Raw genomic sequence first — 27,438 nt, 5'->3', positions numbered from 1 at the left:
TCATTTTCCAGCAGGACTTGGCACCTGTCCACACTGCCAAAAGTACCAATACCTGGTTTAAAAACCATATCACTGTGCTTGATTGGCCAGCAAACTTGCCTGACCTTAACCCCATAGAGAATCTATGGGGTATTGTCAAGAGGAAGATGAGAGACACCAGACCCAACAATGCAGACGAGCTGAAGGCTGCTATCAAAGCAACCTGGGCTTCCATAACACCTCAGCAGTGCCACAGGCTGATCGCCTCCATGCCACGCCGCATTGATGCAGTAATTGATGCAAAAGGAGCCTCGACCAAGTATTGAGTGCATTTACTGAACATACATTTCAGTAGGCCAACATTTCGGATTTTAAAATTATTTTTCAAGCTGTTTTTCTAAAGTATTCTAATTTGCTGAATGACTTTTGTGTTTTCATTGGCTGTAAGCCATAATCATCAACATTAACAGAAATAAACACGTGAAATAGATCACTTTGTTTGTAATGACTCTTTATAATATGAGTTTCACTTTTTGTATTGGAGAACTGAAATGAACTTTTTGATGATATTCTAATTTAGTGAGAAGCACTTGTAGCTCTATTTAGAAATGTAGCATAGTTTTTCTGATTCGCTATGTCTCTTTCTTTATGTGCATGCATTGCAGGACCTTAGGTATCCATGGTTACGACAACTAGCTAACTAACTGTCATTATATCAGTGGTCATAACCATGGATACCTAAGGTCTTGCAATGCCTGCACATGAAGAAAGAGACATATTGAAAAACTGCACTACATTTCTAATTGGAGGTATTTGCTAATATTATTACACCTACTACATATTGGGATAGGATCTTGGAATACCACTTTAAAGCCTACTTTTCAGCTCGCATGCCTTGTTCACGATGCATAGAGGATTCCCAAGTTAGACCACATTCACACATCGGCGGTGTGTCATGGTCCGAGTTTGGACCGTGATTCACGGGCCACCCGCAGGTCTCCTGACTTGAAACCTCACAGCCTCATTTTGCATTCACACATCTGTGTGTAACAGTCTGAATATAGACTGTGATTCGCAGATCTCCTTACCTGAACTTGAAAACCTCATAGGCACATATGATCCTGTCATCTTCGGGCCAGGAGACCAGTGGCACACTGTTTGTGTAAATGTGTCCTTAGATGCACTGAAAATCAACCCTAGCTGATCTCCAGGTGATAGTAACTAGTGTGGTTAGTTCAAGGTATTCTAGGACCTTGTTTAGGCTAAAATCCAGTTGTTTTTTTAAATTTCATTACAAATGCTCTAAAAGAGACATGTCTGTGAAAAAATTTCATAGGGCAAACACATTTTCAAATTCATGGTGAGTTCTTAATCATAGCATGCTACGATTAAAAACATTTTGTGAATCCGAAACACTTCTTTCTTATAAAGTTTTTTTTCACATGCATGTCTCTTTTGGAGTATTTTTGATGTAATTTAATAAACATTGTATAATCTACGCAAGGTTCTGGAATACCTTAAGCTTACCAAACTAAAAGCTGCAGTTTTCATTGGTACCATTTTATGGCACATACGACTTTTTGATTCCTTTATACAATCCATAACATTAAAATTGCGACGCCAAGAATGAAGTCGTGGAATTATGGAAATCACAGGATAGATAGACATATTAATGATATGCAAATATGAGGAAATGGAAACAAATTTTTCAAAACATTTTGATGTACTGAGTATGAGCGCCTCACACAGAAATTTAATGAAAACTAAAGGGAAAGTTACTTGATTTTGCATTTAGGAAGTAAATGGACAATACAATTGTATAATGCTGTACCCTAACCCTCCTACTCCTGTGGACTAAGCAACTGTCACGGGTATGTCAGATGTACCAGACAGCCGCTCTGCATCTTGCTATAGAAAGTCACTGCGTTTGGCATCGTATACGCCTTCTTAATCCTTCTGACTTTTGGACCCAGCGGCAACCTCCCTCCTGCTCTGATTGACACACCCGGGTCTGGGTGTTTCTAAACTCTCAGTCTGCTACAAGAAGTCGCCGGTGATATTCTCATTTTCCCTTGTGAAGGCTTGGAGCTATAGCAGTCGGCTAACTTCCTATCTGGTGCCCTTGGAGGACGTTTGGTGTTATCTCTCAGGTGTCTGCTCAAGCAAAGTTTTCCCCTCTTTGTTTGTCTCCATTGTTGTGTTTAGTTTATAGTGGGGACTGACCAGTGCTCACCCCCCCCTCCCTATCTAGGGCCTAGCTCTAGGGATATACAGGGCTTAGGTTTCCTGCTCGGCGATTGGTGTGGAACCAATATAGGGACGGTAGGGTAGGCAGGGTGTTATTAGATCTGCCTAGGGGTCTACACTCCCAATTTCCCTAGTGTCTGGGCTTCCTTCCCCTCATCCCTTCGTATTGCACTTAGTCTTTCCCACACTGTGCGTGACAGCAACCCTGTGAAAAAGACTCGGGATGGGTTGAACGTCACGTTGCCAGTCGCATATGTCCCTATACCTAGCACTACATTGTTATGTTGTACTAATAGAATTTTAGTAACAAAATATTCCAAGCTTGAGTGTGGTTGATTTTTGTACAATTGCTATTTGGGTTGCTACCCAGTTCAACCCGCATCTCCTTACCACGCTGAGTGTGCACCAAATCTCACTACAGAATAGATTGCAGACATCATGTCTCATTTCCAGGGCCCCTGATATACCAAAACAGTGGAAACCCCCACAAGTGACCCCATTTTGGAAACTAGACCCATTAAGGAATTCATCTTGGGGTGTTTTGTGCTTGTTTGAACCCATAGATGCTTAAAAGACCTTTTAAAAATGGTGCCAGAACAGCAGAAAAAAAGTGTAGAAATTCATCTACGGCTACAGTGACTATTTTGTGTTCAATTATTTTTTTTTAATTAAATTTTCAAGTAGAATGAGAAAAAAAAAAGATATAGATTTCATACAAACAGTACATATATAGTGAAATAGAGGTACACAAGTAAACAAGGTGAATACCGTCGTAAACCTGAAATTATTCGGTTGGTGATATGATTCATAGCTTTAGATACGTAAGCTATATCTTATAGGTGCATTTTATAGACGGGTAACTTGGTTGATTCGTTCATAACATAAGTTGCCAAGGTATACAAAGATAACTATTTACATATTTGGAAGTACACAGAAATGTTTAAGGAAAACAAGGGGTAAGGGAAAATCGGATGGTGATATTAAGACACGATATGCCCGCTATGACTATCCTGTAAGTTAGATACAATTAGGTGAATGAGGATGATGAGTCGAGTTAGATTGAGAAGACTAATATAGTCTTAAACAACGCTAAGGTCTGTACGGTTAATGTTTTGGAATCATAATAGAGTCCCAATCCTCCCATTTTCTGAAGTATTTTTTTAAGATTGTTTCTAAGAGCGTATGTATATTCATACGTGTTGTGGCATGCTAATTTTTCTATAGTTTTTCCCACAGTTGGGGGAAGAGGGTCTTTCCAAAGGGCGGCAATATTGCTTTTTGCTGTAAGGAGTATATGAGTGATGATAGGTCTGTATCTGCATGGGAGGGTTTCAAGGCCCAAAGGGAGGAGCACCAGTTCTGGTGAAAGATGTATGTTTAAACATGTGATGTTGTTAATTAAGGATTCAATTCCAGACCAGTATGATTTGAGAGCTTTACAGTTCCAAAAGATGTGAATCAGACTGCCAGTAGCATTACAATTCCTCCAGCAAAGGGGGGAGTTAGTGTTCTGAATTTTATGAAGTTGAAGCGGAGTAAATTACCAGCGTGTGTAGATCTTGTAGTGGGTTTCTACAAGGGATCAGCAGGGAATGTCAGTATACAGTGGTGGCCAAAAGTATTGGCACCCCTGCAATTCTGTCAGATAATACTCAGTTTCTTCCTGAAAATGATTGCAATCACAAATTCTTTGGTATTATCTTCATTTAATTTGCTTGCAAGGAAAAAACACAAAAGAGAATGAAGCAAAAATCAAATCATTGATCATTTCACACAAAACTCCAAAAATGGGCCAGACAAAAGTATTGGCATCCTCAGCCTAATACTTGGTTGCACAACCTTTAGCCAAAATAACTGCGAACAACCGCTTCCGGTAACCATCAATGAGTTTCTTACAATGCTCTGCTGGAATTGTAGACCATTCTTCTTTGGCAAACTGCTCCAGGTCCCTGATATTTGAAGGGTGCCTTCTCCAAACTGCCATTTTGAGATCTCTCCACAGGTGTTCTATGGGATTCAGGTCAGGACTCATTGCTGACCACCTTAGAAGTCTCCAGTGCTTTCTCTCAAACCATTTTATAGTGCTTTTGGAAGTGTGTTTTGGGTCATTGTCCTGCTGGAAGACCCATGACCTCTGAGGGAGACCCAGCTTTCACACACTGGGCCCCACATTATGCTGCAAAATTTGTTGGTAGTCTTCAGACTTCATAATGCCATGCACACGGTCAAGCTGTTCAGTGCCAGAGGCAGCAAAGCAATCCCAAAACATCAGGGAACCTCCTCCATGTTTGACTGTAGGGACCGTGTTCTTTTCTTTGAATGCCTTTTTTTTTTTCCTGTACACTCTATGTTGATGCTTTTTCCCAAAAAGCTCTACTTTTGTCTCCTCTGACCAGAGAACATTCTTCCAAAACGTTTTAGGCTTTCTCAGGTAAGTTTTGGCAAACTCCAGCCTGGCTTTTTTATGTCTCGGGGTAAGAAGTGGGGTCTTCCTGGGTATCCTACCATACAGTCCCTTTTCATTCAGACGCCGACGGATAGTACGGGTTGACACTGTTGTACCCTCGGACTGCGGGGCAGCTTGGACTTGTTTGGATGTTAATCGAGGTTCTTTATCCACCATCCGCACAATCTTGCATTGAAATCTCTCGTCAATTTTTCTTTTTCGTCCACATCTAGGGAGGTTTGCCACAGTGCCATGGGCTTTAAACTTCTTGATGACACTGCGCACAGAAGACAGAGGAACATTCATGTCTTTGGAGATGGACTTGTAGCCTTGAGATTGCTCATGCTTCCTCACAATTTGGTTTCTCAAGTCCTCAGACAGTTCTTTGTTCTTCTTTCTTTTCTCCATGCTCAATGTGGTACACAGAAGGACACAGGACAGAGGTTGAGTCAACTTTAATCCATGTTAACTGGCTGCAAGTGTGATTTAGTTATTGCCAACACCTGTTAGGTGCCACAGGTAAGTTACAGGTGCTGTTAATTACACGAATTAGAGAAGCATCACATGATTTTTCAAAGGGTGCCAATACTTTTGTCCACCCCCTTTTTTAGGTTTGGTGTGGAATTATATCCAATTTGGCTTTAGGACAATTCTTTGTGTTTTTTCATTGAAGACAAATTAAATGAAGATAATACCAAAGAATTTGTGATTGCAATCATTTTCAGGAAGAAACTGAGTATCATCTGACAGAATTGCAGGGGTGCCAATACTTTTGGCCACCACTGTAGATGGATTCGAAGACTTTGTGCAGAAGATCGGTCGTAATTTCTATACTTAATTCTTTTTTCCATGCTTCTATATTTGTTGTATGTGGAAAGTGAGTGTCTTGGTTGAAGTTCTGATATATTTGACCAGTTTTCCAGAAAAGGGGAGTTTGTGGGTATTTGAACATCTGAGCTAGATTTTGAGGGAGAAAAAAGTTTAGGTTGTGAGAGTTGAGGATGTTTTGAATCTTCTTCCATGTGTTTTCTTCTAGAATGTTGAGTTTGAATTTATCTCTAAGAGATTGAAAAGTTATGAGTTGTTTCTTGTCATCCATTATATCTGAGATAAATTTAATGCCTAATTTCTTCCATGAATCTAGTTTGATTCTTGAGGATAACAGTTCAAGAATATCTACAACTATCCAGGCTGGAGAAACCGTGGGGTAGCTTTTGTGAGACAGTTTTAGTAGTAATCTCCAAGAGAGAATTACAGATTTAACTGTGATTTCTTCTGGAAGTCTCTTAGTTTTGTCTCATAAGTAGGAGAGGGTGATTAGGCTAAGTCTGCCACTGGGTTTCAAAGGTTCTTCTAGGGCTATCCAGGTCGGCTTTTCTTTTTCTGCCCACCAATTCTGGCTTAGTTTGACTAAGGTGGCGTGGTAGTAGGCAGTTAAGTTGGGCAAGGCGAGTCCACCTCTTTTTTTGTTCTTTTCTAGGACAGAGCTAGCTACCCTAAGTTTCTTTTTTAGCCCAGGTAAAGGTGACCAGCTGTGTATGAAATATTTGTAGCCACTTCTTCGGGATTAATAAAGGGATAGATCTAAAGATGTATAGGAGTTTTGGTAAAAGGCTCATTTTGTAGGCATTAATTTTGCCAAGCCAGGAGACTTCTAGTTTAGCTATATGCATAATGTCGATCTGTATGGTTTTGTAAATATCATTTAAATTTGTGTCTATGATTAATGTTAATCGTTTGGTGAGTTTTATTCCAAGATAGCTGATATTATTATTTTCTCAGGATAGTTCAAACTCCATTTTAAGAGTTTCCAAGATTTGTGGATCAAGGTTTAGGTGGAGGACTTGGGTTTTAGTCAAATTTATTTTGTAATATGAAATTTTGGAGAAGTGTTTAATTGTGTCCAGTAGATTTCTAATTGAGTTAAGTGGGTTTGAAAGAGTTATAAGAATATCATATGCGAACAATGACATTTTGTATTGTCTCTGATGTATCTGGATACCACTTATTAGGGGATTTGCTCGAATTTTCTCAGCCAGAGGTTCTATATAGAGATCGAAAAGGGTGGAAGAAAGGGGACAACCTTGCCTCGTGCCATTGGTAAGTGCAATTCCATCTGACAGAACATTGTTGGTCAGAATTTTTGCTGAGGGGCAAGAATAGAGAGATGTGATAGCATTTAAGAGTTTGAAAGAGGAAGCCCCAGTGGACTGTGGCGAACACTTTTTCTGCGTCGACAGTGACCACCAGGGCGGGAGGTTTAATTTTTTCAATATAGGATAGCAGATTAATGGCACGTCTAGTAGCATCAGACATTCCCCTTCCAGGGATAAATCCCACTTGATCTTTTTGAAGAAGCCTAGGGGAGATTTTTTGAAGTCTTGAGGTAATAGTTTTGGCTATCATTTTTAGGTCTGTATTTAGAAGTGAGATAGGGCGGTAATTGCTGACATTCTTGGTGTCACCCTTGTTTTTGGATATCACCGTGATTATTGCCTCCTGCATTTCTGCTGGGAAGGCGTCTTGGCATGTAGTGGAGTTGATAAGTTTAGTAAGGAAGGGACCAAGAGCGTTTTTAAAGTTTAGGTAATATTCGTTCTGTAAGCCGTCTGGGCCGGGAGATTTGCATTTTGCTAATGAATTGATTGTCGCCAAAATTTCTGTTTCAGTAAAGGGGGAATTGAGAAAGTTCAAGTCTTCGTTTGAAAGAGAGGGGAGTTGGATAGAGTCTAGGAATTTGTCTATGTCAGACTTTGAGGGAGAGATTTCTGTTTGGTCTTCTTTCAGATTATAGAGCTTTCTATAGAAACTGGCAAACACATTTGAGATGTCTTTCAGGTTTTTATGTATTAAGTTTTGCTTATCTTTGATTTTGAGGATTCTAGTTTTGTGTCTATGAATCTTAATTTTGTTGGCAAAAAGTTTAGATGGTTTGTCCATGCAGTTGTGGAAATTGCTTTTGATAGTACGGATGTATTTGTCATATTCAGATGTTAGCAGATTCTTTAGTTGAACTCTCAATTGAAGGATTTATGTGTGAGTTTTATCATTAGGGGACATTTCTAGTTGGATCTCTTAAGTTTTTGATTTTTTTTAATAATGTTTTCAGAATTTTTAATGTCGCGTTTTAGTCTAGAGTTGAGTTGAATTAGGTCTCCTCTTATTACTGCTTTATGAGCGGCCCAGATGGTTGAAATTGCGATGTTTTCTAAGTCGTTCTCCTGAAAATAAAGATTTATAGAATTTTGTATTGCTTCTCTATATTGTGGGTGGTGGAATAGGTAAGAGTTTGCTCGCCAGAGCTTTTTTACAGAGTGGGTGGGGCCATGGGTGACTTCGAAAATGATCGGCGAGTGGTCAGACCACGACCTGGAAAGGATATTAACAGATTTAATGTTTTGAAGTGTATGGATATCAGTTAAGAGTAGGTCAATTCGGGCAAATGATTTATGGGTATCAGAGTAGTGGGTGTACTCAATTGAGGAAGAATTAATGCAGCGAAAGGCGTCAAAAAGTTCCTCTCTATTTAACCAGGGATCGAGTGAAGTGTATTGAAAATTTATTCATGCACATTTATCATCTGCAGGTTGTGTGGCTCCTCCCTTTTTCTTTTGGGATATTTTCTACTCTTACTTGTACTGGTTTTCTCAGGACTTTCTCATACAGTATGTATATATAAGGAAAAAACCTGAAGGTCTGAACTGAAACGTAAGTTGACGTGCATGCAAAATGTAAATGCATGTTCACACAAGGCCATTAAACAGAGAGAAACCAAAGACAAGAAAAATACCCAAATAACAGAAAGTAAATGTATAAATCGCACAGTGCAAAAATGATAATAAATAATAAAGGGTATTTAGTTAACATAATTTTGATCAAAATAATGTGAAAGCCATCCCGCCACTTCACGGCAACCCTTATGGGACAGTCCTAACTCTAATATTAAAAACCTTACCATTTGTCAAGTGACATACATATGGACAAGGGCAGAGAGACTGGATCCCTGGTGTAAGCATAAAGCCGAAGCAGAATGAGCGTCTCAGCCCAGACAAATGGCGGCCACACCCTTTTATATGCACTAAAGCATACTGACTGCAAAGAAAAAACCTGAAGGTCTGAACTGAAACGCATGGAATCCGCATCACTGCATCTGTACATGCAGAATCCATGCGTTTCAGTGTGCAGATGGTACCCGAGTTTGGAGAAGAGGAGACTCTCCTCCCGACCCGGGTACCATAGTACTTGTAAAAAAAAAAAGAATAAAATTAAAAAATAGCCTTACATTAATTGTATGACTTAATATGGAGCACACGTAGCCATCTATACTCAGCGGGAGGCCGCACGGTGCCATCTATACACAGCTGGAGGCCGCACGGTGCCATCTATACACAGCGGGAGGCCGCACGGTGCCATCTATACACAGCAGGGGGCCGCACGGTGCCATCTATACACAGCAGGGGGCCGCACGGTGCCATCTATACACAGCGGGAGGCCGCACGGTGCCATCTATACACAGCGGGGGGTCGCACGGTGCCATCTATACACAGCAGGGGGTCGCACGGTGCCATCTATACACAGCGGGAGGCCGCACAGCGCCCCCTAGGTACAGCGGTAGGCCGCACGGCGCCCCCTAGGTACAGCGGGAGGCTGCACGGCGCCGTCTATACTCAGCAGGAGGCTGCACGTAGTCACGCACACACACAACACAAACATATACAGACATACACATACATACACGCATAAACACATTTGAAACACAAAAATACATATAAACAGACATCACACAATTATGTCTGCCTGCGCGCGCACACACACACACACACACACACACACACACACTCTCACCATCCCCCGGCTCGGCTCCAGTCCTCTTGCTCCTCTCCGTTCCAGTCCTCCTTCTCCTCTCTGATGCAGGCTGCAGCAGTGCAGGCCGGGCGCGCACTGCGTGACGTCACAGCTAGGAGACACTGCCGCACACAGGGCCGTGTCTCCTAGCTGTGACGCGGCCGAGCCAGCACAGGGAAGTTAACTGCTGCAGTGCTGGCCCGGCCGAAGAAGAAGTAGCGGCCGTGCGCCGCTGCTGGGGGAGCGGTCTGGGCCCCCCCCCCTCCACTGTCTGCCTGTATGCCGCGCCCCTGTGTATGCTGGGCCCTGCCTGACGTCATGTGGCAGGGCGGTCCCAGCATCATTCAAACTGCCCGCCCCGGTGGATCTGCAGCTGGCCGGATGGGAGCTGCTGCGTGATGCAGCGTGTCTGTGAGTGGCTGCTTTGAACTTTGGGACCGCCCTGCTTGACGTCATGTGGCAGGGCGGTCCAAAGTTCAAACCAGCCACTCACAGACACGTTGGCTGCATCACGCAGCCCTGTATATGCACTAGCGCCGGCGGGAAATTTAAATGTTGTTGGGACCGCCCTGCCACATGACGTCAGACAGGGCGGTACCAACAGCATTTAAACTGCACGCCCATGCTAGTGAATATACAGCGGCGGCCGCCAGATGGGAGCGTCATGTGGCACTGGTAGGGCGGGGCGACACAGTATGATTCAAACCGCCTACAGCTGCGGGCCCGCAGCGGTGATCATCTAAACCTTCGGCCAGCGCGGCGGTGACCGAAAAAAATGTGCATTATAATGGGAGCAATTCATGGGCCCCCTGGAACCTCAGGGCCCCGGGCGGTAGCCCATATTGTCCTCATTATAATCCGCCTATGGATGGGAACCGTGTCACTTTTCCATAGTCTTTGTTCTACCAGTAACATGGGAGCCCCTATATTTCCAGAGACAGATGATGGACCTGAGTCAGGGGCTGGTTTTGTGATTGATAAGTTAGGGTTTTTATTGCTAACATTTTGGGGTACATAACATTTTTTTGATCGCTTTCAGTATAAGGCTAGGTTCACATTCTTGTGTTCTACACTGAGCACTTACGTCGGGGTTTCCGTGTTAATCCTATAAAAATCAGATTCAGACGAATCCCCCAACGGGACCACTAACTATAATGAGGCAGATGGAGTCACTTTGGCCTCCATTTGGTATCTGTTCCAATGGTATGCATATTTTTAAGCGTGAACAGATCTGTGGTCCACCACACTTATGCTCTGAAAAGACTCCTAAAATAATGGGACACTGCCGGATCAGTGAATAGACCGAGTCCAAAGAGACTCCATGTGCCTCATAAGTGAATGGTTTCCGTTGGGGGTTTCATCTGAATCGCATTTTTTGGGATTTACACAGAAACCCCGGTGTAAGTGCTCAACCTTATTCCAAATTTTGGGATGCACAATGAACAAATAGACAGCAGTACAAGAATAGTTCTTATTTTTATTTTTGCTCAGTTCACCTTGCGGTATAAGTGCTAAGACTGCTGTATTCTTCTGGTCCGTGTGATTACAATGATACCAGATTTATATATTTCTTTATGTTTTGCTGCCATCACACAGTAAAAATGCTTTAAAAAAATATATATATATATGGTTTCATCACCATATTCTGAGAGCTGTAACTCTTTTATTTTTTGGCAAACAAAGCTGCATGAGGGCTTAATTTTTGCTTGAAGAGTTACCGATTTTTTTATTTTTTTTTTTTTTTGGTACCATTTTTGGGCACAAAATATTTTTTGATTGTTTTTAAATCAGATTTGTCAGATGCGGAATAAACAAAAACCAGCAATTCAGTTATTTATTTATTTTTTGTGGGATTCACCATGCTTAAAAGTGATAAGACCAATTTTTTCGTCGAATCAGTACAATTGCATCTATACCTGATTTACCGTGGTTTTGTGACTATAAGACGCACCTAGGTTTTAGAGGAGGAAAATAGGGAAAAAATGCACGAAAAAAAATGTGGTCATGATGCACTGTTATGGGGGGGAGGTCTGCTGCTGACACTGTTATAGGGGTAATGTACCCCAATTCTGTACTAATATCCACCATCTTGATATATACTTCTCCCCATCCTACTACATATTCCCCCATCCTGATAGATGGATAGATAGAGATAGATAGGTAAGTATGGCCCCCGCATCCCCATCTTGGTATATGTGCATGGCCCCCTCATTCCCATCCTGGTATGCATGGTCCCCTCATTCCCCATCCTGGTATGCATGGTCCCCTCATTCCCCATCCTGGTATGCATGGTCCCCTCATTCCCCATCCTAGTATGCATGGTCCCCTCATTCCCCATCCTGGTATGCATGGTCCCCTCATTCCCCATCCTGGTATGCATGGTCCCCTCATCCCCCATCCTGGTATGCATGGGCTCCTCATCCTCCATCCTGGTATGCATGGCCCACCCATCCTCCATCCTGGTATGCATGGCCCACCCATCCGCATCCTGGTATGCATGGCCCCCATCCTGGTATCCATGGCTCCACATCACTGCACACATGAAAAAAAGGATTCTACTCGCCTCTCCTCTGCTTCAACGCTGAGTCCTGTTCTGCTGCAGCAGCTGATCTCAGTCTGTAGCAGCACATGATGTCACTGCCATGCGCCCTCACAAGCTGAGGTCAGCTGCCGGGTTATTCACTTCTCTCCACGCCGGGGCCATGGGCGTGGAGTGGAGTGAATATTAATTTCTTTAATAGCGCACACTGTCAGCCGCAGTGTTAAAGAGAATTAATATTCACTCCTCCACGCCCATGGGAGTGGAGTGGAGTGGAGAGGAGTGGATATTCATACTCTCTAATAGCGGGCACACAGGATCGCTGAGCTGCTGCAGGAAGCTGGTGGCTGCGACTGACAGTGCGCACTTTCGCCGCCCCACCCCACCATCCACAGTTCGATATGTGTCATCCCGACTATAAGATGCACCCCCCACTTTCTTCCAAATTTTGGAGAAAAAAAGTGTTTTATAGTCTGAAAAATACGGTATATAGTTGTTGTTTTTTTTTTTGCTTTGCTACTTTTACAGACTAAAGACAATATTATACAAAAATGAGTTTTTGCATCGCCATATTCTGAGAGCTATAACTTTATTTTTTTGCCAAATGAGCCATATAAGTGCTTGTTTTTTGCTGGACGGATTACCGTTTTCATTTATACCATTGTTTTCTACATATGACTTTTTGATTGATTTTTATTCAATTTTTTGTGTGTCAGTATGATTAAAAGACAAATGCATAGCAACTTTTGGTTAAATCGTGACACACCAATACGAGGGAAAAGATGCAGGGTCAAAAAACGTGCTAAAAACGCACTGAAAAATGCAAGTAATCTAATTTACTTTAATAGGTGCAGAAATGATGCAGTAAATCTGCAACATTAAAAGCCTCCAAAAATCTGCAACATTAAAAAAAAAAAATCTGTTTAAAAACATTTGGACTCGTCATTTCCATAAGTCTAATTTCATACCTTTTTCAGTATTTACTTTCAGCAGGACCATTCTAAACTTGTAGTTGTGCAACTGTGTCCCCTGTGGTAAATCTGCTCACTTGGATGCACATAGAGGTAGACACAGGAACACTGTCTCTTTAAATCATCTGCTGGGTTTATTAAGAGCACTGCATAAACCATGGCAATGTTAGCAAAAACAAACACGACCTTCCCGACCTAACAGGAAAAACAAAACTGGTGGCACAGTCTTTGTTGCTACGCGTAACCGCCCGCTTCAGGAACAAACAACTCAAGGTTAATCTTTCCTTCATATGAACAACTGAGCTTTCACCTCCAGGCCCACCCCACACCAAATGCTCTGAAAGGCTGGGATTTTATGCTCTGACCTCCTCCCTCTCTGCAAGTATTTATTCACCCTAGCACTAAACATGGCTGATTAACCCCTTATCAGTTTGTGTGCTGGAACATTTTTCCCATGTTTATATCATTGAAGCTAATAATCTCTGTGCTACATATCTCCCCTCCAGTACTTAACGAGCAACTTTGTCAAACCCTATACAATTGTTAAATTGTGACTTTGGAATGTCCTTAACACTAGAACGCATACCTGGAGCCTCGCAGGCCCGCCCTGTTAATTGTTTTCTATTTTCTGCAAGATTACTTTAGTTAGAATTTTGAAACTCTAGGTATTCCTCAGGTATATAGCTGTTTGTCATTTTTGTTTGAGTTATTCCATGTTATTTGCACATGGGCCTAAAAGGCCCCAGGTATGTGAAAATGTAGATTTTTATGGTCATGCGTTCTAGGGTTAAAGGGTATTATTTGGCTGTTAAAGTCTTTGAATGTGTTAGTATATATGTATACATTGCCAGTGTACCATAAATACGCATTGCAAACTGGAGATCCATGTAGAAATGTTTTCCAGCAGTGCAATCATTAAACGTTCATTTTGGGTTAAAAAAAATCTTTCCCCTCAGTTGTTTTTTTTCTCTATTATAGCCAGTACTTCCGAGAAGCCATCCTCAATGACATTAGGCACGCACGCAACAAATACACTGGAAAGGAGTTGGCGGTTGAGCTGACAAGGATACGACATCGTGTAGATAACATTGAAGTTTTGTCTCCGGATATCATTATAAATTTGCTCTTGTCATATAGGGACATTCAGGTATTGAAAGCTTATTGTTAAATGTGGTTTTGTGCTTTAATTATGTTTGTAACTTAATTATACTGACACTGGCATATGTGTGTTTAAGCCTGGGTTCATATTGTGTTTAGGCTGATGACTCTGTTGGGGGTGCTATCTGTATTCTCTAAAAAAAAAAAAAAAAATGCAGATCGAATGCCTGACAGAGCTACTAAGTACAATGAGGCAAGTAGATTCCCTAGTATTCAATTTACCAGGCTACTCTATTGTATCCAGTTACAAAGATGAACACTTGGAGTCCAAAATTGTAGACTTTGGATTTCATTTGCTTCATTGTACTCAAATGCTTCATCATGGGTTCCGAAAAACATGATTATGAAGGAACTCCTGATAGACTTGCGAAACATGAAGTTTAAACGCAATGTGAAAACTGCTTAATGCAGTGTAGAATCCTGTTACTTTAGGAGCCATTTAGACTACTCCGAAGAAAATATAAACGTAAAATGTTAAGTGTATTTGTCCAGCCAGGTATTATTTGTGGATCATGTGTGTAAATATACACACACACTGTGATCATATGTATGCAGCAATATAAACTAGCTTGTCACCATTATGTAATTGCATTTATTTTTCCCCTCTCTTCTGAATGCCTCACCTGGAAAGGATTATGATTCCATTGTAAAGCTAGTGGAGACGCTAGAAAGACTGCCAACCTTTGATTTGTCCTCCCATCTCCATGTGAAATTTCATTACGCATTTGCCCTAAACAGGTGAGAATAATTTTCTGGTGACTTTTGCATAGTTGGAAGCAATCAATGTTACTTTTTGATCCCTTTTTTAGTTTGATCCAATTCTACATTGACTATTTCTTAAATGATGATCTGTTTCACTATTGTATAAAGGAGAATTATCCATAACAACATGGTGCAGAGCTTCAATAAATGTGCCTGTGTTGGATTTATGGAAGCCATATGGATTTTTATGAGTACATTTAACAATTCCTTTACAGCACAATACATGTCAATGAAATAAAATCGTCATGTAAAATGTAAATTTGGCTTTATATTTGTAAAATGTTATGTCTCTTTCACACAACAGTGCATGTACCTAAAAACAATCTGTTATTTTTGTGGATATATCACAGACTGGTTATTATAAATGTGCATGTTCACATGTCCTTTTTATTTTTTGTGGACCGATTTGTACACAAAAAAAAAAAAATAGACTTGTCGTACTTTGATCCGTGCTGTAGATTAAACTTGCGAATATATGTTTATTACTTAGCGATCTATGATGAAAATGTATGTCATTGGTTGCTACAGAAAGTTTTAAGCCAGCTCAGGAGCTGAGCATCTGCCTGTAACTGCAGATGCAGTGACTGGAGATAGCTCCCATTGCTGTAGTTAAAAAAATTAAATGCCACTGTCAATCTGTATAAACTACATAATTGCCGCTGCAAACCAGCTCCCATCACGCCCCTCTTCCCCCCCCACCAATTAGTTAGCATGGCAGGTGGGGGCCTGCTAAAGGCCACAATTTCACTTTAAACTGTAACACTTGTATTTCAGTATATAATATAAGTCATCAAATGATCACAGGTTCAAGTCCCCCAGAAAGTCTTAAGAAATAAAGTTTAAGAAAAAAAGTTTTAAAAATATATATCTTTCGAGGTTTCAAACGCCCCTATTTTTTCCTTTTGAAAAATAAAAACAATTGAAAAATGTAAAAAATAGACATATTTGGTATCATCATGTTGAAAAAATCAGATCTATAAAAATATAAAAGAACACCAGAACTGCCATTCTTTCCTGAGCGCACTCCCTCCTCCTTCCCCCTCCACCTCCCCCCCAAAAAAATACAACAAAAAGTGATCAAAATGTCATTTGTACTCCAAAATGGTCCACTCAGGTGGTAAAAAGCAAGCCTTCACATAAATAACACCATCAATGTGAAATTAAAAAAAATTACTTGACCTGGATAATCATGTTGCTAGGTAATTTTTACTACATAGCGTATTTTTCGGACTATAAGATGCACCCGACCATAAGACACACCGAGGTTTTAGAGGAGGAAATAGAAAAAAAAATGTAAGCAAAAAATGTGGTCATGATGCCCTGTTAAGGGGGAGGGGGTCTACTGCAGACACTGTTATAGGGGTAATGTCCCCCAATTCTGTTAATATCCCTCATCCTAGTATATATGGTCCCCTCCTTCCTGTTATATGTGGCCCTCATCCCCATCCTAATATGCATGGCACCCCAATCCCCCATCCTGGTATGCATGGCCCCCTCATCCCTCTTCCTGGTATGTATGGCACCCTTCATCCTGTTATGAATGGCCCCCCTCACACCCATCCTGGTATGTATGGCATCTTCATCCCTCTTCCTGGTATGTATGGTACCTTCATTCTTCATCCCTGTATGTATGGCACTTTTCATCCCTGTATGTATGGCCCCCCTCATGCCTCATCCTTGTGTGCATGACCCCCTTCATCCTTGTATGCATAGCCCCCTTCATCCCTGTATGTATAGCCCCTCATCCTGGTATGCTTGGCACCCCCTGATCCCCGTCACGCTGCATGGGTGTGGTGAATATTCATGGCCTTTAATAGCGGGCACACTGACAGCCGAGCGCAGCAGGAGCCGCGCTGCGGCTGCAGCATGCGCGCTATTAGGGAGAATGAATGGTCGCTGCTCCCCACACATGCAGTCCCGGTGTGGGAAGCGGTGACTATTCCGGCACAGAGCGGAGCACAGCGCTGGAGGAGAGAGGAGGTGAGTGTGAAAATGTATTTTTTTTCTGTGCAGCGTGATGGGGATCAGGGGGTGTCGAGCATACCTGGATGAAGGGGGCCATACATACAGGGATGAAGGGTACCATATATACCAGGAGCCATGCTGCGGGCACAGTGTGCCGGTTAATAAGGAAAATTAATATTCACTGCTCCCCATGCCCACGGGCGTGGGGATCAGTGAATATTCATTTTCTTAAATAGTGGGCACAGTGTAGTCTGCTGCTGCCTCCTGTTCCCCACTACTCCACCACTGTGGCTTCCCCCACATCCCCACCCACAGTATTTATGTATATCGGACTAGAAGAAGCACCCCCCCCACACTTTCCTCCAAAATTTTGGAGGAAAAAAGTGCGTCTTATAGACTCTTATAATGAACTCCATAAAAACAAAATACAAAAAAAATGGCAGAATTGCATTTTTTTTTTTGCAGTTTCACAGCACTTGGAATTTTTCACCCATTTCCCAGGAATTTGCATAGTAAAATGAATCATGTAAAGCGCACCTGTCAGCAGGATTGTGCTTAGTAAACCACATAGACTGTTAGGTGGGCGCCGTTACACTGAGTAAAATTAGACCTTTGTTGATGAAATCCATCCTGTGGTTCTTATATAATCTTTATTTTCATTTCTGAGACAATCAGATTTTCGTGCTTCGGGGAGGAGCTTTGGGGAGGAACTTTATCTTGTGCTCTGCTTATGTATTCCAATGTCTGCCTTCTGACAGATCACTGTGCCTTCAGTCACCTCCCTACTATTTTAAATGCTGCTTGCGTAATTTGTGTTCCAAACCTGAAATTTACATACAGCAAAATGGCCCCGCTGCCCGCGCATGCGCAGTAGCATCTCTCGGTTGCCGAGAGATGCTACTGCGCAAGCGCGGCCAGTGGTGCTATATTTCTGCAGGCGCATTTCTTTTTCCTTCAGCAAAATGGCTCCTGCGCGTGCACAGTAGCATCTATCGCTTGCTAGCGGCGCCATTTTGATGGCGGAAAAAGAAATTTAGCTGCAGTAATATGGCACCGCCAGTTGTGCTTGCGCAGTAGTATCTCTCCGCGACCAAGATTTTAAACCTTTAAGGCGTAATGTGTTACCAATGGTTTTCTTGGCGACTGTGGTCCCAACTGCCTTGAGATCATTAACAAGTTCCCCCATGTAGTTTTAGGCGGATCTCTCAACTTCCTCATGATCAAGGATACCCTACGAGGTGAGATTTTGCATGGTGCCCCAGATCAATGTCGATTGACAGTCATTTTGTATTTCTTCCATTTTCTTACTATTGCACCAACAGTTGTCTCCTTCTCACCCAGCATCTTACTTATGGTTTTGTAGCCAATTCCAGCTTTGTGCAGGTCTATGATCTTGTTCCTGAATGAACAAATAACGTAGCACGCTGTAACACTGAGTATATAGATATGAAATATCTTACCGCGGCTGTCAGGTACACGTGAATTGGCCAATTTATGCGCTAAGATTTCTCATTTATTTACAGCAGTAATGCTATTCATATTTCATACTTCATATTTACATGCGCTAAAAAATTTTTTCAAAAAATGTTTTCATTTATTTCTATTTTCTACAGCAGTTATGCTATTCATATTTCATATCTATATACTCAGTGTTAGTGTGCTACTTTATTTGTTCATTATATATGGAGGTAGCTGCTCTTAGTAAGCACCTGTTCACACCTAGTTTTTGTAGTGGAAGTGCCGTCATTTTCTTTGTTACTATGATCTTGTTCCTGACATCCTTAGAAAGCTCTTTGGTCTTGCCCATATTGTAGAGGTTAGAGTCTGACTAATTAATTGAGTCTGTGGACAGGAGTCTGTTATACAGGTGACTATGTCTTTAATGCAGTTAACGAGTTGGTCTGTAGTAGCCAGAACGCATAATGGTTTGTAGGGGATCAAATACTTATTTCTCACTGCAAAATGCAAATAAATTTATCTAATTTATACAATGTGATTTTCTTGAATTTTTTTAGGGATATTCTATCTCTCAATGTTAAAATTAACCTACCCTTAAAATTCTAGACTGTTCATGTCTTTGTCAGTGGGCAAACAGCAAGGGATTAAATAATTATTTCCTTCACTGTATATGATCCAACTGTACAGTAAAGCCAATAATATGCTGTGTGTGAAACCATGTGTATAAACCAGTATATTATGCCTGCCCAATATATAACTGATGTCTCAAAACTGCAACAAGGTAGATGGCTACATAATAGGAGTAATGAATGTGCTTTGCTGTCCCTGTGGACGTACATCAATAAGCCGGGTAGTGGCTTTTCTATGAATAAAGAATAGCCATGCATGCATGTACCCAGTGGAAACAAATGAATAACTGGTTGGATGTATGTGAGCTGGGCATAAAGATGAGAATAAATATATACCTGACTAAATATAAACAGCAACTCCCTGGAGATGTGCCCACCCGAAGTGCGGTTCGTCATTGCCAGAGTTATATTTTTAAAATATTTAGAAAACTATCTATTATTTCCTTTACACTTCACAAATACTTGCTACTTTGTTTTGGTAGATCATATAAAATGGCAATAAAATGCATTTAAGTTTGTGGAAAAGTTCACAGGGTATGAATCATTTATCCAGGCACTGTGTGTGTATGTGTAAAAGGAGGAAGCACAGCATCTGGTGATGTCCATGAGTTCGAGACTTCAGGCAGTCATTGCCAACAAAGGGTTTTCAACCAAGTACTAGAAATGAACATTTTATTTACAATTATTTAATCTGTCCAATTACTTTTGGTCCCTTTAAAAACAGGGTGGCACATGTTAAGGAGCTGAAACTCCTAAACCCTTCATCCAATTTTAATGTGGATACCCTCGAATGAAAGCTGAAAGTCTGAACTTCAACTGCATCTGAATTGTTTTGTTTAAAATTCATTGTGGTAATGTCTTGAACCAAAATTAGAAAAATGTTGTCTCTGTCCAAATATATATGGACCTAACTATATCTACTCTATGTATGTATATGTGTATAAAATATATATATATATATATATATATATATATATATATATATACATACATACATACATACATACATACATACATACATACATACATACATACATACATACACATATATATATATATATATATATTTATTGTATACACACAGGGACAGAGTCACTGGTGTGATATATGAGGGGAGGTATGTGTCACTCAGGATGCTCTCCTGTGTGAACTGAGACCTACTGAATTTCTGCCAGCATGTTATATGCTGGGGTTTAACTCTTTTAAAGGGTGTGGTTTTATGTGAATGACATAGAGATGGGAGGGACGTCATTCACCATACTTCCCCTCCTGTTGTGGCTGAGCATGGTTTAAATGTTCAGTCCTGTTTTTTTTTCGGTGTTGTGGCCTGGAGAGGAAAGATCTCCAGACTGGGAAATCTTCAGCACAGGATGAAGCTGAAGGCTGGGATTACACCCTGTGTGGGTGTCTTCCCCATACTTATGGACTGTGCTATAGTTTATCTTTCGTTTTGCCAGTAAGGCCGTGTTTATTTTTGCTGGAGTTGCAGGGCTTTACGCCATATAATAAAGCCTGCAGAGAAAACCCGGTTCCTGAGTTTTCTTCCGGAAGTGCCGAGCGAGTGGTCTTGCCACAACACACACACATTGTATATATAAATAGTGGCGGAAGCCACCTGAAGAATGGTCAAGTCACTTCTTTTGAAGCTTGCCTTGATTAAAAAAAAAGATGGAACATATGCAAAGCAAGTTGTTTTGATATTGCTGTGCATATGTTCATCACTTTTCAGGCGGGTTCCATGCAGAATCCACCTGAAAAAGGTGACAGCTGCTGTCACTTCGTATCATCTAATATATAAACAGTCTTTATATTTTGGGTGGAAATTCTCCCAGTTAGCATGGGTGTGTGAATTCCACCAGTGGGTTTGTTTCTTTTATACATTGCTTTCTTTCTGTTTTTAACATTTTTTCTTTAAACATTTTAAAACCAATCCTACATGTCATGGCACTTGGGCTTCAGGGAAGGGCATTTATCCTTCTGTATTTTGTTTTACAGTGTGGTCTATTAAAATACAGTGTATTATGGATACCTATGTAATCCATTTTTGTGCTTTTTCTTTTCATTTTTTTATTTGTTTAGGAGGAGACACCCTGGGGATAGGGAGAAAGCTCTGGAGATAATGTTACCAATGGTGCAGCATGAAGACCAAGTTGCCTCTGACGTGTACTGTTTGGTGGGAAGAATCTACAAAGATACATTTCTGGATTCCAATTTCACTGATGAGGAGAGCCGAGACAAAGGCACATACTGGTCAGTGAGCAATGAAGTCTATAGTCAGACTACTTATGTTTCAAGAAATATTTCATCTGGGTGTGACATGAACAATGCTTCCAGCTGACTTTTGGGATAATCATATGTTACAACAGGAAAGGGATATTGTATGCTTATCTTCAAAACAATTGTTCCTGGCAGATGACAAATGCTCTAGAAATACATCTTCCATGTCGGATAATGTATTACACTACTTGGATGACACAGTGCAATGTGAACACTACCTGCAAATATCACTACATCAGTTATAGTATTTTTCTATGTAATATTTGTATGGCAAACAACATCCAATTCGTAGTACATTGCATTTTCAGCCTAAAATAATGGTCTTCTTACTCAATCAGGAGACAATAGATGACAAATGCAGTAGTGGATTTAGCAATGTAAGAGTGAATTCATATTCCAACCTGTATTAATCAGGCTTGAAAAGCCTGTGGTTTATACATATTTAATTTCTGTGAATAATCATGTTTTATTAATTTCTTGCTGTTCATTTTCCAATGTAGGGCTGTGGCAGCAGAAGAAAGAAATGTATTGCTTAAAAATATAAATATATGCCATAGCACAGATATAATACAATATCAACACTTCCCAGTCTATTAAATCTGCAGCAACCATGGTTCTAAAAATGGTCCCTATGAAACATTTAGAATTCAGTGTATCCTCAGTTATCATCATGTTGTTCTTACATACAGTTGAAAGCAGAAGTTTACATACACTATATAAAATGATGCATGTTTTGCTTAATATCTGACATGACATCAGAATAAACCTTTCCTGTTTTAGATCAATTAGGATTACCATAATTTAGAGAGAGAGAGAGAGAGAGAGAGAGAGAATTTTAAGGTATTTTTATTACTTACTGCGAAGTCAAAAGTTTACATACACTGAGATTACTATGCCTTTAAACAATTCTGGACTGCCTGTATGATGTTGGGAAGCTTCTGATAGTTTTTTTTTTTTTTTAGCAACATCTGAGATAATTAGAGACACACCTGTGGATGTATTTTAATGCACACCTGAAACACACTGCTTATTTGTGTAGCATCATGGGAAAGTCTAAAGAAATCAGCCAAGATATCAGGCAGAGAATTGTGGACTTGTCTGTCTCATCCTTGGGTACAATTTCAAGATACCTGAAGGTGCCTCGTTCATCGTACAAACAATTATACGCAAGTAGAAACAAGATGGGAATGTCCAGCCATTATACCGCTCCTTAAGTTATAGGCTCATTACCTATTTGTGGGATATGCTGATCTAGATCTAGGGCCCTGTGACGTGCAGGGGAGGGGGGAAATATTTAAATTAAGTAGGTAGGTGGGCATTTCTTGGCGTCCCCCAGTCGCCAAGCCTAGGAAAACGAATTTTATAAAAAGATATATCAAAGCAAGCAGACCTCTAATATGGGCCATACAGGTATGCATAGATTTACATTTCTACCACCTGTATGCTCATATTAGAGGTCTGAAAAGTCCCAGGGGGGGTGACAGATTCCCTTTAAGTTTAGTGTCTATGGGGCTAATAGATACAGCTAAGTGCTATATTTAGTTGTCACCTTCAGTCCCATAGACATTAAATGGAGGACACCAACCATACTCTACTTATGCTCTATTCAAACTGCAGTCACTTGTGTATGCGGTAAGAAGAAAACGGAGAGCTGGGGAGCATCATCCTAGTGACAGTTAGGCTACATGGACCTGTGGTATATTTGGTCAGTATTTTACATCAGTATTTGTAAGTGGGTGAAATTATGCTGAAGTGGTGACGTGTTTCTATTATACTTTTCCTCTGATATTCAATGTGTACAGATGGCCTCAGGGGCTGTGCACACATTGCAGGTTTGTCACGTATTTTCTGTTCAGATTTGTCACAAAACCTGAAAGATTTCCTAGTACAAGCAAAGTGAAGGGCATTCCTGAAGTCTGATGCACACTTTGCTTTTTCCTTGCAGATTTATATCTGCCGCATGTCAATTGTTTCAGCTTTTTGCTGCAGATTTTACCCATACTAATAAATGGAAGAAACGCATGCCAAAAAGGTATGTATTCTGTGCTGCTTTTTTCCTGTCAACACATAAGTATTTTCAGCAGATTTTTCTACTGCAAATACTGAACGTGTGGACATACCTGTGGAGACCTTGGTAGTGGGCCACCAGTGATCAGACATTTATCACGTGTTCTATAAATTTTTGTTCTGGTAAAACACATTTGAGATGCTCAAGGCCTTTAGACTGGGGTCACACACATCATGCGAGAGAATCGCACCAATTATGCTGCTGCCACTCGGATCAAACTCTGTCAGAGCTTTAGCAGAGTGTCCTCTAAGTGTGATCCGATTTTCTCGCATGAGAGAATCATATCACAGGTGCAGAGAAGACTGAGAACTTAATTTCTCCATCTTCTCCATTCTCTCTGTCCGCAGTAATCAGACTGCACTCGGATGTCATCCAAGTGCAGTCTGATGATTATCGAAGGCACTCGCAGCATGCTGTGATTGTTTTCTTATGCAGGATCACAGCTCTGCATTTTCCCATATAACATTGGTCCGAGTGCTATCTGATAAAACATCACCTAGCACTCGGCTGTGTTGTTCAGCAGTATGAGCGAGCCTTTAAAGTGAGTTTTTACACTTTTTTTTTTTTCTTTTTTACAATCCAGCACTGGTTCCTATAGTTGTCGAATTATAGGGGTTTTTCCATACTAGAAAGAGAGCAGGAGTTTAGCATTAACAATAGTCAAAGCCATTATCTACAGTGGGTACGTAAAGTATTCAGACCCCTTTAAATTTTTCACTCTGTTTTATTGCTGCCATTTGGTAAATTCTAAAGTTCATTTTTTTCCCATTGAAGTACACTTTGCACCCCATCTTGACTGAAAAAAACAGAAATGTAGAAATTTTTACAAATTTATTAAAGAAAAAGTAAAATATCACATGGTCATAAGTATGCAGACCATTTGCTCAGACACTCATATTTAAGTCACATGCTGTCCATTTCTTTGTGATCCTCCTAGAGATGGTTCTACTCCTTCATTGGAGTCCAGCTGTGTTTAATTAAACTGATAGGGCTTGATTTGGAAAGGCACACACCTGTCTATATAAGACCTCACAGCTCACAGTGCATGTCAGACCAAATGAGAATCATGAGCTCAAAGGAACTGCCCAAGGAGCTCAGAGACAGAATTATGGCAAGGCACAGATCTGGACAAGGTTACAAAAGAATTTCTGCATTACTCAAGGTTCCTAAGAGCACAGTGGCCTCCATAATCCTTAAATGGAAGAAGTTTGGGACCACCAGAAGTCTTCCTACACCTGGCCATCCAGCCAAACTGAGCAATCCTGGGAGAAGAGCCTTGGTGAGAGAGGTAAAGAAGAACCTCAAGATCACGGTGGCTGAGCTCCTCCAGAGATGCAGTAGGGAGATGGGAGAAAGTTCCACAAAGTCAACTATCACTGCAGCCCTCCACCAGTCGGGCCTTTATGGCAGACTGGCCCGACGGAAGCCTCTCCTCAGTGCAAGACATAGTTTGCTCAAAAACACATGAAGGACTCCCAGACTATGATAAATAAGATTCTCTGGTCTGATGAGACGAAGATAGAGCTTTTTGGTGATAATTCTAAGCGCTATGTGTGGGGAAAAAAACAGGCACTGCTCATCACCTGCCCAATACAATCCCAACAGTGAAACATGGTGGTGGCAGTATCATGCTATGGGGGTGTTTTTCAGCTGCAGGGACAGAGCGACTGGTTGAAATTGAAGGAAACATGAATGCAGCCAAGCACAGAGATATCCTGGATGAAAACCTCTTCCAGAGTGCTCTGGACCTCAGACTTGGCCGAAGGTTCACCTTCCAACAAGACAATGACCCTAAGCACACAGCTAAAATAACAAAGGAGTAGCTTCAGAACAACTCTGTGACCATTCTAGACTGGCCCAGCCAGAGCCCTGACCTAAACCCAATTGAGCGTCTCTGGAGAGACCTGAAAATGGCTGTCCACCAACGTTCACCATACAACCTGAAGGAACTGGAGAGGATCTGCAAGGAAGAATGGCAGAGGATCCCCAAATCCAGGTGTGAAAAACATGTTGCATCATTCCCAAGAAGGCTCATGGCTATAGTACCTCAAAAGGGTGCTTCTACTCAATACTGAGCAAAGGGTCTTATGACCATGTGATATTTCAGTTTTTCTTTTTTAATAAATTTGTAAAAATTTCTACATTTCTGGTTTGTTTCAGTCAAGATGGGGTGCAGAGTGTACTTTAATGAGAAAAAAAAATGAACTTTTTAGAATTTACCAAATAGCTGCAATGAAACAAAGAGTGAAAAATTTAAAGGGATCTGAATACTTTCCGTACCCACTGTATACTGAAAATTTTTAGGGTTCTTGAGTTCAGTGTGTTACTATTGTGATATCACAACATTACAGTTAAAACAAATTGCTTTCTTTCCCACATTTTCTGTTAGTTGTATATGCTTTTTATTTTTATGTTCTATTGTTTTCAGGGCACAGCTGTCATTTTAACCACTTCCTTTTTTCGTTCTCATATTTACTTTGGCAGACCGAGATCTATTGGTTTCACGTCTCTTGTCAGTGAAGAACATTATCTGTTCAGACGCAGGAGCCAGTTTTAATAGCTATTCGTATCTCCATGCTATTTCAATAAAGATACAGTCCAGTATAGCAATAAATCAACCTGGAAAATGTACACTGCTTGTGTCTTTAACTACAATTATTTTTGCCATTTAAAGTATGTCCTATAAGCCTAATTTACTAGATATTAAAAATGTGGATGCTTCGTCACTGATGAAACCCAAGGTAGAGAAAATAATTCAAACACATCTTGAAATAAAATATGAACCTTATAATAAAATAGTTCTACAAACTAAACTCACTAATGTCACATAGTGACTACGGACTGTGGGCACCTATTCAAACCCTGGAACTAGGGGGCACCCTAGGTTATCCCTGTCCCCCGGATTACCCTGGATGATGGAGACGCCAGGGTCATGTGCCTTGCTCTACTCCTATCTTAACCCTTATCTGTTCCCTCCCCACCCAGGGAGGTGTGATGCCAAAGTGTATAGGATTACACTAACCAGACTGACAGGGGTAGACAGATAGGGATAAAAGAAAACTACAATCCTACAAATACTCTCACAAAACAGAGGGAAATGGGAGAAATAGGAAGGCGAAACCAAATGGGAGAGGATGAGGATAAACTTTCAAACCAACGCCACGAAGCAATCTCCTGAACAACTCTCCAACTGTCTACTCCAAACACTGAACAACTTCTTCAACATCAAACCAGGAAGTGTGAACTATCGCTGGCAATTCCCAAGTGCCAGTGGCGAGCATACACTACCGTTCAAAAGTTTGGGGTCACCGAGATCATTTTGTGTTTTCCATGAAAACTCATACTTTTATTTATCAAATGAGTTGCAAAATGAATAGAAAATATAGTCCAGACTTTGACAAGGTTAGAAATAATGATTTTTATTTGAAAGAATAATTTTGTCCTTCATACTTTGCTTTTGTCAAAGAATGCTCCCTTTGCAGCAATTACAACTTTGCAGACCTTTGGCATTCTAGCTGTTAATTTGCTGAGGTAATCTTGAGGAATTTGACCCCATGCTTCCTGAAGCCCCTCCCACAAGTTGGATTGGCTTGATGAGCACTTCTTGCGTACCATACGGTCAAGCTGCTCCCACAACAGCTCAATAGGGTTGAGATCTGGTGACTGCGCTGGCCACTCCATTACAGATAGAATACAAGCTGCCTGCTTCTCCCCTAAATAGTTCATGCATAATTTGGAGGTGTGCTTTGGGTCATTGTCCTGTTGTAGGATGAAATTGGCTCCAATCAAGCGCTGTCCACAGGGTATGGCATGGCGTTGCAAAAATGGAGTGATAGCCTTCCTTATTCAAAATCCCATTTACTTTGTACAAATCTCCCACTTTACCAGCACCAAAGCAACCCCAGACCATCACATTGCCTCCACCATGCTTGACAGATGGTGTCAAGCACTCTTCCAGCATCTTTTCAGTTGTTCTGCGTCTCACAATTGTTCTGTGTGATCCAAACACCTCAAACTTTGATTTGTCTGTCCATAAAACTTTTTTTCCAATTTTCCTCTGTCCCTTCTCTGTGTTCTTTTGCCCATATTAATCT

At 40.9% G+C, this 27,438-nt stretch overlaps 1 protein-coding gene across 2 annotated transcripts in view; it reads left to right on the top strand.

Moving 5' to 3' along the window:
• MAP3K5 (mitogen-activated protein kinase kinase kinase 5) overlaps positions 1–27,438 on the top strand; it is a 269,310-nt gene that overhangs the window by 116,273 nt on the left and 125,599 nt on the right. For both annotated transcript variants that reach the window (XM_073671312.1, XM_073671313.1), the window contains exons 5-7: positions 14,006–14,174; positions 14,817–14,923; positions 21,079–21,249. In XM_073671312.1, coding sequence (XP_073527413.1) covers positions 14,006–14,174; positions 14,817–14,923; positions 21,079–21,249 — 447 coding nt within the window. The remainder of the gene's footprint in view (positions 1–14,005; positions 14,175–14,816; positions 14,924–21,078; positions 21,250–27,438) is intronic.

The sequence above is a fragment of the Phyllobates terribilis genome, unplaced genomic scaffold, assembly GCF_046119375.1.
Source record: "Phyllobates terribilis strain yellow unplaced genomic scaffold, ASM4611937v1 Scaffold_3__8_contigs__length_932513732, whole genome shotgun sequence".
Classification (NCBI taxonomy): domain Eukaryota; kingdom Metazoa; phylum Chordata; class Amphibia; order Anura; family Dendrobatidae; genus Phyllobates; species Phyllobates terribilis.
This window is presented reverse-complemented; position numbering and strand designations above follow the sequence as displayed.